Here is a 12,722-nt window from a genome sequence, read left to right as displayed (position 1 = left end):
GTAAATAAATAAATGTAAATGGGGTGACATTATTTGAAGTGCTAAACTGTCATGTGACATAAGCTCGTGGCTGAAACACATAAAATTCAATTTAAAGGGGCTTTATCGGAAAGGGAAAGAGACATTAAAGGCTAAAAACAGTGTGAAAAAAACCAAAACATAAAAATACATCAAGTGAAAAAAAAACTTAAAATGGAAAAATGTAAACACGAATTTAAAAAATATACATACAAATAAGTGAGAACTATATAACTCCTGCATCAATATATCGTGCTGGTCTTCATGGTGTAGATATTTAACGCACCCTCCGAGGAAAGGCGGGGTATTTAACCCGGTAGTGCCCGGCCCTCTGGTTCGCCCACCTGTTCGCCATGTTAGCTTGTTGCTAGGCAGCAGGTTAGCTGATTTCTGTTTCCCTGCAGCGCGAACCGCCGCTAATGTAACATTTAATGAAGAAGCTAACAGGCTAACAGCCCCAGCCTGCTAACAGGAGAGTGATGCTGAACAGGAAGCTTCATGAACCTGCTCTGATGCCGGAGGACAGGATATTCATCTATCAGCCGTGGGACACGGACGCCATTTCAAACCGGAAGCTGTTTTCCTGCCTTGGTATCAGCCTCGAGGACCAGGTGTTGACTCTTCCCAGAGGTTTGATTCTCCACTGAGACTGCTCCACCCTGACAAGGTGAGTGCTTTACAGCCTTTAATGCTCTCCACTCATGTTTGTGTGTCTGCTGCTGCTGTTGTTGCTGTTAAAGCTGCTGATGTTGCTTCACTGCTGTTTGGCTCATGAACACCGACCTGCTGTTAACCTCTGCTCCAATGTTACCTTCAGGGACCGTCTCTAGTTGTCTGTGGTGTTGTTACTCCCTCTTGGTGAAACACTAACACTCATGCTGAGTGTTCTGGGCTGAAGTGGTTTTGTGGCAGGTTTTGGTTGGTGCTGTAAACAGGGATTCATAGATGAGTGTAAAGTTTCATGTTGGCTTCATGGAGGTTTTTGTGCACGCAGTCTTTTCATATTGTTTCTGTGTAAGTGGTCATACAGCAGCAGACTGGTGCCTGTGACCCTGTACTATAGACCATAATGAATTGGATTAATTTAAGGGTCGTGCATTTGTTCCTTTAACATCCACTGTGCATCACCAGCTGTGTGCTCTGAGAAAGACACTGAGTCTGAGTAAGCTCATTTATTGTATGTCACTTGGGTTATGCTATAAAAATATATAATTTACAGTGTATTATCTTTAGTCAGTGGGAGTCTTTCCCTTTGTCAGTGCTATAGAAACATGCTGTATGTGAGATTTATGTGGATTTGGGAATGATGTCACTTGGCAAGGATGATAAATACGCTGCACTATAGCAGCTATAGTCAAGTCCGATTGCATGTACACATAAAGCTCTTAATTACTGCTGATAGGGTCACGAGGGGCCATCTTCTATTCCAAGAAAAACAGTGAAACCATTGGGGCATTGTGCCAGAGATTTTCAACACTTTTCCTAAATAGTCTTGAGAGCAACAGTTTCACAATGTATACATATCAGCATATTTCCCATATTGCTGTACATCATAGATATTAATCATATGATTGGATGGGGTGCAGTGTTTGGGGCTGGAGGACTAGTCAGATGAGTTTAGGGACAAAACTAAACATGTTTAGTGTGAAACTGACGCAACACTGAATTGTTTTTGACTCATTACAGTTTGTAAGCAGGGATTACAACATTTCTCTCTGGGTTCCCTGAATGTGAAACATCCATGTGGACCACACTGTTAGTCTCTCCCCCTGGGCCAATTTTAGCTCTGACATGTTGTTAAATCGAGATGCCCATTTGATATCACTATGATGGCAGAGAATGCCTGCGATGCCACTCCTGTTATTTTTACAGACTTCAACTGGATCACACATTGTGGGGGGACAAAGCAGCGTGGATACTATGACAGATTTAAAGATCAGCAAAGTATTATGACTCTACCTCGTGTGTACAGCAAGTCATTATGTTCTGCACTGATTTAAATGCACTTTATAGATATTTTATAATGTATTTTTTGTTGCTGTCCAAGCTCAGCATCTGCCAGTTCAGTCAATCGGGGCTAAAGCATAGGAAACATATAAGCCTGAAGAGAACAGAAGACCTCTAATGAAAGTGACAGAGAGTGGATCAACAAGGTTTAATATAGAACGAGGAAGGTATTTTGGGACCTGCATTTCCAAGGTGAAAATACCTCATAGACAGTAACACACACCAGGACACTGTTGTACCAAATACTGACCAACAAAAAGATAGACTGAAGATGTAAAGATGTGGCCTTAGTCTTAATTAAACGGTCACAAGGTTCCTGTAACAGATAAAAATGTTTTTTGTTGGCTGAAATGTAAGTAGAGTACATCTGAAAATTGAAATCTTTTTCACTCTCTCTCAATCAATCCAAATCAATAGTACAGATCACTGCAGGCTCAGTGGTTTCCACTGTGGATTTAGGCTTTAAAGGTTAAATTTCATAATGGACTGAAACCGTCATTGTTGTGCTTTATAACTCAGCAGAACCAAGGAAAACTGAATTTTTGAGGCCCAGGTCGGCCCCCCCGTGTGTGAACAGCTCTCACCTTTCTAATCTCTAAGAAAAACACAGCCACAGACTCTTCATTTACATTCAAAACAGGCTCTTTTGTTTGCAATTAACTTTTGACTTGTGAACGTTTGACATGGTGTGTCATTTGGCCTTGTTCAAAGCACTTTACTTTGGCTCTCCTCCTCATTACGTGGACTTGAAACAATTTGTTGACTTTCAGCATCCACAGCTTGTTGTCAGATTCATTTAGATCTATAAACTCCTCTGAGGGTTCTGTCTCCAATGGCCTAACATGATGTCTGGCTGCATTACCAGATGTTGAAAAGTCAAATTCAGGGTCCGTAGCTACTTCACTGCTCTTTTTGCAACGTCTTGGCCCGGTTTCACAAAATACTTCACTTCTCACAAAGCAGTCAGAGCCAACAAATATGTGCACAAAGGACTGAAAACACAGTTGCATAAGATTGCATTGTAAAAGTGTTCTGTCACAATATGATGACAGAAGAAACCGGCTGTGCTGGCCTTTGTAATGAAGACCCAGCGATGAGAAACGCTTCACTTACAGCCTTAAGATACAGGAGTATAATGACAGATGTGGAAATGGCCACAGGACCTCACAGAGCTCTAATAATCAGAGACGACTTCTACTGTTCACTTCAGTTGGGATGCGTGAAAATGTTTCAGCATACAACTGTTTTGTGATGCTATATTTAAGGATAATCGCTAACAGAACGTTCAGATCAAAAACAGCCCTGCTTTAGAAGAAACTAGGAGTTGTGTTGGGGGAGGTGCTATTTCAGAAAGGCCAGTTTGTCGTGTACGTCTGTGAGTTTGAGGGCTTATCAGGTGCATCACAGGAATTTACAACTTTGGGATATTGTCACGTCAAAAATCATTTTACCCTCGCGTATGACGGTCATTGGGTCAACAGTGAATTGTGGCATTCATGTCACAAAGCCATCTACATCACATACGGTGAACACTGTGTACCACACCTGGACATGGACCTAATGAAAAGGTTATCTTATGTACCATGCATGTATCAGGCACGGTTTGAAAACTACTGTCGTGCAGTTTACTCTTCTTCTCTGTTTATTGGAAGATCGTAAACCCAACTGAGTACATACAGCTTCCTTCTTTATCAGAGTGTTGTCTGTCTGAACAGCTGCTTGAAGGTCTCAGTAAAAATGGAAACAAAGACAAAGAACCAGAGGTAGAAATGAAAGTTTTCCATAAGGCAACACAAGCAGAATGTGTTAAACCAGTTAGACATTCAAATATGTGGGATACTGTGCGAAAACAGAGAAAACAGTCCACAGTCCAGGCAAAGCTTCATTTTTCCTGTTCATGTCCTTTTTCTTCTGACAACCTCCAGAAAAAAGAAAACTCCAGCTCTGCAGCATGTACAGCACGCTGCCACTTTAACTCCGAGTACCTGCTTGTTCTCCTGCTTCTGGTTCCTTTGGCTTCACAGTGTGATTATCTGGCCATAATCAAGAAAGAACTTTTTGTTAGTTTGTTAGACTTGCATTAATTAGAAGCAAACAGTCTTTTGTATTTTAAATGGTTTGTTGCAGTACCATACAATGGTTAAATGATACGGTGTCAGTGTTTGTACAATATCTCAAAGATGTCTCCATCTTTCTCTCTTCTTTCTTATTTCTGTTTCTCTCTATTGTTATGATCATCAGTTTGAGCTGAGCCATGTGCTCACACAGTCTCTACATACTGTAAAACAACCACACATTACCTCATACTGTATCTCTGCCTCAGGGGTGCATTTACACCAGAATAATATAATATTCAGCCATTTTGTATCAAAGATTCAAAATTTGTTTTTAAAAAAGCTCAACAAATTGTTCTTAGAAACACACACATTAAAGCAACACACAATCAGTAACTGGGCCTAATTTCCAGTTTAGCATCATCCAATAAAGGTCTTTGAAGTCTCTGCTTCAGGAAGTGTCAAAGGATCATAAGCCGGAGGTATTACAGTTAAGAGATCCCAGGTATATATCTCCTAATAAAATGCACAGAGGTTAATGAGTCAGCGGTGACTGTGATTGGTCAGATCTCCTCGTTAGGTCACGTCCAGCCAGTCAGGTCGCTTGTGGGGCTTGCAGGTGTGAACATCCACAACGTCCTCGCAGTCTTTGCACTCCACTGCGCAGCACCACTTGAACTTGCACTCACACTTGGTGACGCGTTTGACTCGCATCGTGTCGTAGCCCCGCCCACAGCACATGACCTCACAGCCGTCGGTGCCTCGCGACGACTTGTTGCACACTCTGCCCGCTGTGCCCAAGGAGCCTGTAAGGAGACGAAGAGTCACATGGTGTTAGTTAACAATCCATTTAAAGACTCCACCTGAATCCTTTGATTAAAATGAATGCTAATATATGCTAATGCTAATCTAATTTCTAATCTAATTTCAAAAACATACACTGTCTGTTTGTGTGTTGCTTTAATGTGTGTGTTTCTAAGAACAATTTGTTGAGCTTTTTTAAAAACAAATTTTGAATCTTTAATACAAAATGGCTGAATATTATATTATTTTCCTCAAAACTTAGATTAGAGGTTTGTGTAGGACGTGAAGTGTAGAGAATAAATGAATATAATAATGAAATATTCTGATTTGTTATTATTATTAAAACGTGCTGTCAAATGTTGAGTAAATCGCTAAAAGGCTTTTTTAGCAGCATAGCTCTAGGGATTACAGTGCCAGTCTTTGGGTTCTGACCCCCTTGACATGACACATACAGTAGATATCTGATGTATTGCTAACGTAAGAATATACAGACATGTAACAATCTATAGGAAGAACCTAAAAGATTAGTGGAGAAACAGGAACATCCATATGTCATATGCTATGGCCTACACAGTCACCAGATCTCGACCCAGTTGAACACCTGTGGTGTTCAGTCCTTCCAGTAGAGTTTCAGAGGCTTGTAGAATCAGTGCTACGGTGCATTGAAGCTGTTCTGGTAGTTTGTAGTGTCCAACACTTTACTAAGACCCATTATGTTGGTTTGTCCTTTAATTTGTCACCTGTCTGTATGTCAGCTTTAAAGGAATAAGAGCTCACTATTGTTTTTTAAGTAGGAATGACATGTACCTTCTCTGTTGCAAACACAGTAACTCTATATGCGTGGTTACCTGCTGGTTGTGTGAGTCACATATCAGCTCAACTTAGTTACATTCTGGAAAACCTCCCGTGAAGACATAGCTGTCCAGGACAGCAGATGTTGGCAGCTGACCACTGCCGAACACCAGTGGAGATTTTCATGAAAACTGAAACTAGTGAAATATCTGTTTTCCCACACTCCTCAGCAGGGTTTAGGCTTTCAGACACAGTGACAGAATAGTCTCAGACCCAAACACAAAGGTGTCCATGTACTCAGGTGTAAAATCTGAGCCTAAGATCAGATGCCTCGTCTAATAACAGAGCATCCCTGAACTAAAGAGAAAAGGATAAGAGGAGATATTCCCCTCAGGCTTTAGGGAGTGGAGCTTAATACTGACCAAAGGAGGGATTTGAAAAATAAGCCAGCATGTATCCTTAGGCTATGAATTCCTATACAATGGAGATTAGTGGTGAGGAGGGTCATAAGCTCCTTTTTAAGATCATTTTTTAACAAGGAAGGACAGCCTTTCCTTTTAGCAAACACACCTTCATCAGCCCTCTGCTGTCGACCTGCAGCCAGGCTAACAGCAGGGATGAGTGGGAGAATCTGTTCAAGTTAGTACCATCATGTCTCCTGCACATATCCACTATGATATCTTACCTAACCTATTAACAGTGAGTTAGTGAGCTCCTTCACGCTCTGTTGAAGGGGCAGGGTTGGAGGAGAGAGACAGAGCTTAACAAGGCAAAGCAAACACTAGGTATTAAAGGAGATGTTAAAGGTCAAATCATTGAACTTTAAGCTGTGGAGGAATGCAGGCCTTCAGTGGGTGAGTCTCTGATTCTCTTAGATTTTACAAAACTGACATGATGGGACCCACCATCTGTTTGTCTTGTCCTGTAACAATATGACTCCAAATGAAAACTAGAAATTTGATGATGCTACCTGAATAAAATGTGAGTACATGTCTTACTTCTGAAAAAATTCACATACCATAAAACTGTTTTAATGAAAGCTGTTCATGAGGTTTGAAACCAAGAAATCAGGTTGATAAGATTCTTTTTAAGGGTCACAAACCAATTACTGATTAACTATAATGTATTGAGGAGTCTAGAAAACTCAAAAGTAGAGCCTGAGTGATAAACCACTGGCTGATTACTACACAGTTTGTCCACCAGAGAAGTGTCTTATTCAGTACCTAATGATTCCTTTGTTTGTGTTATAGATTTATGTAGAAAAATTAAAACTAGCTAATATATTTACAAGTTTTTAAGCTCTTAAATATCAAATATCTTGTGTAGTGTGGATAAATACTAAAAGGGTGCACAGGAAATTTTTTTGTGTGGTGAACTGACCCTTTAAGAAAGAATGTGTTCCTCATCATAATGCAGAGTTCCAGCCTCCCATCATTTTTCTGTATTTCATGCCCCTGTGTTTTGTTTATGTGCACTCCTCACTCACCTGCTGCCCGGTCCATGAGGCAGTAATCTGGCGAGTTCTCCACATATACCAACTCATTCTTGGTGCTTCCCTTGAAGTCCCTGTCGGCCACCATGAAGCCCGTCCCGTCCTGGTTCATGGTCACCTCGATGGCTGTGTTGTACTTCTTGCGGAGGTAGTCTCCAGTTCGCCTGAAGTCAGACATAGCCTGCCAACAGGTTCTCAGAGAACAGGAGCCACTGACCCCGTGACACTTGCACTCCAGCTTCATAAAGCGCTTCACTGCCTAGAGCAGAGGTCAAAGGTGACAGGGTGTTAAGCCTATGATGTTGCCCGTGGCACGATGTAGGTGTGATCATACGTGTTTGCATGGCTGTTCGCTAAATATTCTTCACTCCTACTACATTTTACTATTTTACTTTTTCTAAACAACCCAACTCTGAAACGTTGAACCTAAAACTAAATCCATTGACAAAAAGCAAGCAAGCTCATTTAGAAAATAACTGGCGATTGATTTTTAGAAACTTTTAGAGTGGTGCTAAACCTCAGCTGTTAACATCAAAACTCCTGCTCACCATCCGACCACACCGGTTGTTGTGCAGGTTCATCAGCGCTCGAGCGTCTTTCACCATCCCCTCCCGAGCGTCCACGAAGGCCTTGGCGAACCTTATGCCGTATTTGATGTTATCACTGCATCCGCCCCAATCAAAGTTGCCCTTGTTGTCGCTGTCTCGCCCGCGCTTGCTGTCGCAGTTGCAGATATTAAGCTCTCCCTGACTGCAGGCCCTGGTGATGGCGTAGACCACTCCAGCCGAGGAGATGGCGTAGACGAACGCTGCCTCTCGGCTGCCTGGGTGCACAGACGTGAGAAGAGTTTCAGTTATATCAGATAACAGATTGTTGTTGGAAAAAGAAGAGATCTTTACTACTACTTTTATTTGATCCTTTTAATCGGCTGTAAATGCTGTCAAACACCACAACACAACTGGTTTGGTTTCTATTTTGGGTAAGAGTCAAACTGTTCTTTTGTGTTACTGCGCAGTAAAGCAGCCTTTCTCCAATATATTCCAGACAGCAGGAGCACAGAAATCAGTCCATTTATGGAGGATTGTCCAGACAGAGGTAACAACATATCAGCCATAACATCACAGTCCAGCCGACTCTCCTTTCACCTTTTAATTTGCACAGATGGCAGCTTTCTCAGTCACTGGGCTGTGTTTTCATTTCAGACAAGAGGAGATTTTGGGGGTTATTTGGTCTGGCTTTCCCACCCACCTCCTGTCCTCATTCCTGCTCACGCAACGAAGCAGAACACAGGCGATATGTCAGGGAGTAAAGCTTTGTCTGGCTGCCAGAAACATCTACCCAAATATTTACATCTCCTATTACTGTTTATACATCACCAGTGTGGATCTCTCGATCTGCTACTTGTTTTCGGAGAACATCCACTTTCCCAATCTTCCCTCATTCCGGAAAGGTTAAAACAAAAACCACAGCACTTTCTCTTTCTGTATTCTAGGGCAAAGTTAATTTAAAAAGACACCTATTAATTCTGTGCTTATCTGGTACAAGCGGAGACATTTACGAGGATGATTAACTCAAGTGTCATGGACATAAACAACCACAGTCACGCACATACAGAGAGCCACACAGATAGAAATCCCAGTTGCACATGTGCAGACTCACTTCGCAGCATCACCCTGCCAAACACGGTGTGGTCCCGGTCCAGCGTGCTGCAGTTCCAGCGGTGGTGTCTGAACTGGTGCTGGCACTCTCTGATCCACTCCTTGGCTCCCTCCCCGATGGACTGCATCAGGTCTGGGTGCCGCTGGCAGAGCTGCCGCTGCTTGTTCACCAGGCCGGGAATGTTGTCGCAGATCACCCGAGCTCCCAGCGCTCCGATGTACCTGACGACAAAGATTCAACAAACAGTGCTGATCATGATGAGTTAAAGGGGCAGTTTAACAGTGTCTTTCACACTAAAACAACATGTAAAGGTTGTTTGAGTCATTGTCAGGGGCCCACTCTGTAGGTCTGAGAAAATAACCCTTGATGATCTCAGCTTATGTGGCATTCAAATTATGTCAGCACAATGGAAACAATGGGAAACTCCAGCATTAAAGCAGAAGTCATGTGAAATGAACTGGATCAGTTGTATTAGTGTTAATGTTCAGTTTTGTTTAGGGTTCGCTGTCAGCAGTAACGGCTGTGCTGCTGTTTTGCCACTGGTTTGATGGCTCTTCTCTGGTAACGATTCCCGATATCTCTGATTCAACATCATGAGTCAGAGTTTCAGATGCTTGTAATTACGGTCTGAATGATATGACGTGAACGCAGCTTTCAAGAATTTATAACAGAAAGTCTGTTGCAAAGTGGGGAAACTGAGTCTGAAGGATGTGGGTGTTTACCAGGCAGAGATGGTCAAACAGAAGATGTTATAGATTCATTATGATGAGATGCATCATGGGAGTTTGATGCATCCTATCAGTGTATCTCAGCTGGTGCTGCTTCGATTTTATGACCATTATACTGAAAACTGTAATACTAAATCATCAGAGTGCCCTTTCAAAAGGACATTTGGGGCAATATGCTTATTCTAGAGCTTACTGCTTAAAATGCATCAAATAGCCATTTTAGTGTGTTGTGCACCGTTGTGTCTTGGTCGGGGCTGTTTGTCCAGAAACTGTTTGAAACTCCAGATCATCACTGTCCCAGTGATTCATGACTTTAACACCTCGCTTTTTGTTTGGATTAAACCAACATCATGCAGATGAGGGAGCTAATGTTGCTGGCAGGTGGATTTTGTTCCATTTGGACAGAGTCAAACTACTGTCTCCTTCATTTTCCAGTCTTTGTGCTAAGCTACATTAGCTAGCTGTTGGTGGTAGCTTCATATTTTATACAGTTAACACAATAAGCTAATAAGCATTTCTGAGTTGAGTCTAGATTACTGGCTATTGCTCATTTTTCTTTGCGTCCATATCCGTCTTCTACTTGAGACTCGGACATTCAGGATGTAGAGGAGATTATTAAATTCCTCACGTTCAGTGAAAAGCACCTCTTTCCCTGTGACAGACCCTTTGCTTCCTGCTCTATTCAGACATAATCCCTGACTTTGTAGAAACTCTTTAATAGGCGGATCACATGCTGGTCGTATTGTGACCCTGGGGGGCCTCTTATCAGCGGGACACGATGACAGTCATCTACAGTACAAGTGACCACTCAGACTCCCAGCCTCACAGATCAACCATATGATGGTGCAGACCCCTCCCTCCCCCCTCCCTCCCTCTCTAAGCCTGCACGCTCCACTCTCCATCCGGATATCATTATAGTCCCTAATCGCAGCCACATTTGTGTCGCCTGGCCACCGAGACAGAAACAGACGTAGCAGGCAGTTTCCACTCCCGTTATGGCTGTCCCAGTCCCGTTCTAACTGCCACTATCTGCCTGAGCAGTAAAGCAGAGCAGAAGCACTACTCATGTTTATTGTGTGTTGTACACACCAGCTGTGCCAAAAGACCCCTGGCTGTCTCCAAGAGGACACACAGAGACAGAGAGAGAGAGGGAAGCAAGACACATGGCGCTCATCTAAATTATCGCAACAGTTAAAAATAGGCCCTAACATTACAAACCAGGATTAAATAAGTATTAATCATCTGGACACAAAGCTTCCAAGCCTCTCCTGCTCTGAGGCTCTCTTCCTTTCTCTGGAATTTCTCAGCAGTTTAATCAGAGTTTATTCATAATGTATTTGCATAAGACAGCAGAGGGATTACACAATGGCAAATAGGATAACATATGCTTTTGGCTCTCTTGGGAAATTAACATTCATAACATTATTTACAAAGGGTGCGTTTTTAATCTAAATCCATCTGTAAAACAAAGGCTAATTGAATTATGTTGAATTATGGCTCTGCATCCAATAACAGAGATAGGTTCACTGTGGTTGGTTAAATATAAAGTGCTTCAAAGACATTTCTAAGTGTGACCTGACACACAAGAATTATTTCAGGTGGGTGGGATAAAGGGGGGTGTTAACTGTCCCTCCTGAATGTCTCCTTTTTTTGTTTTTTTTACCCTCTGGGCGTTTAAAACCTCAAGAGAAATCATCAAGGGGCATTTATTCATGCACCAGCGCCTGCACCTGCCACTTAACTCTGGGCAAAGATGGATGGATAGGGGAGACCCCCCCCCAGCACCATTAATCTTCATAAACACATGACACACACTGGAGCTGCTGAACATCTCACTTTGCATTGATGTAAAAAAAATAACATCAGCACATCAGAAAGTTCCAGTACACCTGGTGAAGTAAGATGAGACATTTTCTAAACTATGGGTGTGTTAGATGTTGTTTTTCATAAGATCAGCTTCTATCTTTCTACCTGGATAAATGATTCCAATTCAATTTATAGAGTCACGTTGTGGCACAAAAATCATGGCATGTGTAGAAGAGTATACTTGAATAAATGAAACAGAAGGAAACTGATCAGAAGTTTTGCAGGTTGCATCTGAGACTTGACTTTTACTTTATAGATGTTAAGTTCATGCTGACTGCAGTTAAAACAAATGCTCCTCAGATCTCTCACTCACCACCATGATGAATCCACTCTTGGTGTAAAAATGAGCAGGAGCAGAATAAAAACGAAGCAGCTGTTAGAGATGGGTTTGGAGTGATGCTGTGTTTTTGTCCCATGTCTGATCCCCATAGCCCTGCTGCTGTCTGATCCGGCTCGAGATTTCATCAGACAAAACATGTTTTCTTCCTCTCATGTGTTGGCAAAGGCTCCAAAATCAGGTGTGAAAGTCCTTTCCGACTGTCTTCCGTCCATCATTGGGGAACAGAAAAAACTTCCCGATGAGGAAAAGTGGTCTTAAACTCCATCAGTTAGCCGCAGTTAGTTCAATAATACCGTGCAGACTCTGTGTCAGTGCATCCATAATCTTCACTGGATTTAACGAGTGAGCTGAATGAGTCCTCCGTCTCAGTCAAGTATCAGCAGTGGACTGTTGCGCATCAGAGTCACTGCTGCTGCAGGAAGTTGAAATGTACAAAATAAGACAGAGGTGAAAGTTTTAACAGTCGCTTAAATCGGAGGAGTCGGGTGGAACAAGTTTTTCCGCGGATGGGACCGACGCTGCGCGCACCTTTCCCCCTGAAGCCGGAATAAAGATGCGCCCCAGAAACGCGCAGCGCTGCGCTCCGGTGCGTCAGCTGTCTGTGACTCGACCCCCACCTCCCCCTTTGTCAGAAAATTACAGATAGCGGTATGTGGACGTACAGACAGCAGGACAGGAGGTGTATATATTTAGTCTGATGGAAAGTAATCCCTGCCTGTGATGTCTGCCAGTTTCAAATCAACACGTTTTACCGCTTCACAGCAACAGCTACAGTAATGTTCCTTTAACAGTGAGAGGATGAGGGAACGTCTGTCTGCACTTTACTATCATATATTATAGAGCTGTGACAAATAATTGATTAATCCATCAGCAGAAAAACATTTAGCAACTGTTTTGATAATCACTTTATTGTTTTTGTCTTTTTTCTGCAAACGTCAAATATTTGCTGCTTTTCTTGATGG

At 42.4% G+C, this 12,722-nt stretch overlaps 1 protein-coding gene across 1 annotated transcript; it reads right to left on the bottom strand.

Annotated features, from left to right (window-relative positions):
* Positions 1 to 3,644: 3,644 nt before the first annotated feature.
* Positions 3,645 to 12,439, bottom strand: LOC108902118 (protein Wnt-2b-A). Its single transcript, XM_018703861.2, has 5 exons — positions 11,734 to 12,439; positions 8,827 to 9,047; positions 7,716 to 7,990; positions 7,162 to 7,426; positions 3,645 to 4,885 (listed from the first exon to the last, which is right to left on the bottom strand). Exons 1-5 carry the CDS (start codon positions 11,895 to 11,897, stop codon positions 4,656 to 4,658), a joined length of 1,155 nt encoding a protein of 384 aa, XP_018559377.1. The 5' UTR covers positions 11,898 to 12,439; the 3' UTR covers positions 3,645 to 4,655.
* Positions 12,440 to 12,722: the final 283 nt, after the last annotated feature.

The sequence above is a fragment of the Lates calcarifer genome, linkage group LG12 (genome assembly GCF_001640805.2).
Source record: "Lates calcarifer isolate ASB-BC8 linkage group LG12, TLL_Latcal_v3, whole genome shotgun sequence".
NCBI classification, from domain to species: Eukaryota; Metazoa; Chordata; class Actinopteri; family Centropomidae; genus Lates; species Lates calcarifer.
The sequence above is the reverse complement of the archived record's forward strand: the minus strand, read 5'-3'. Positions and strand labels throughout refer to the sequence as shown.

Coding starts and splice junctions, on each gene's coding strand:
- LOC108902118 (XM_018703861.2), bottom strand. CDS start 11,897: ATGTTTTGTCTGATGAAATCTCGAGCCGGATCAGACAGCAGCAGGGCT. Junction 7,991..8,826: donor TGGCAGGGTGATGCTGCGAA/GTGAGTCTGCAC, acceptor CTGTGCACCCAG/GCAGCCGAGAGGCAGCGTTC. Junction 7,427..7,715: donor ACAACCGGTGTGGTCGGATG/GTGAGCAGGAGT, acceptor CCTCTGCTCTAG/GCAGTGAAGCGCTTTATGAA.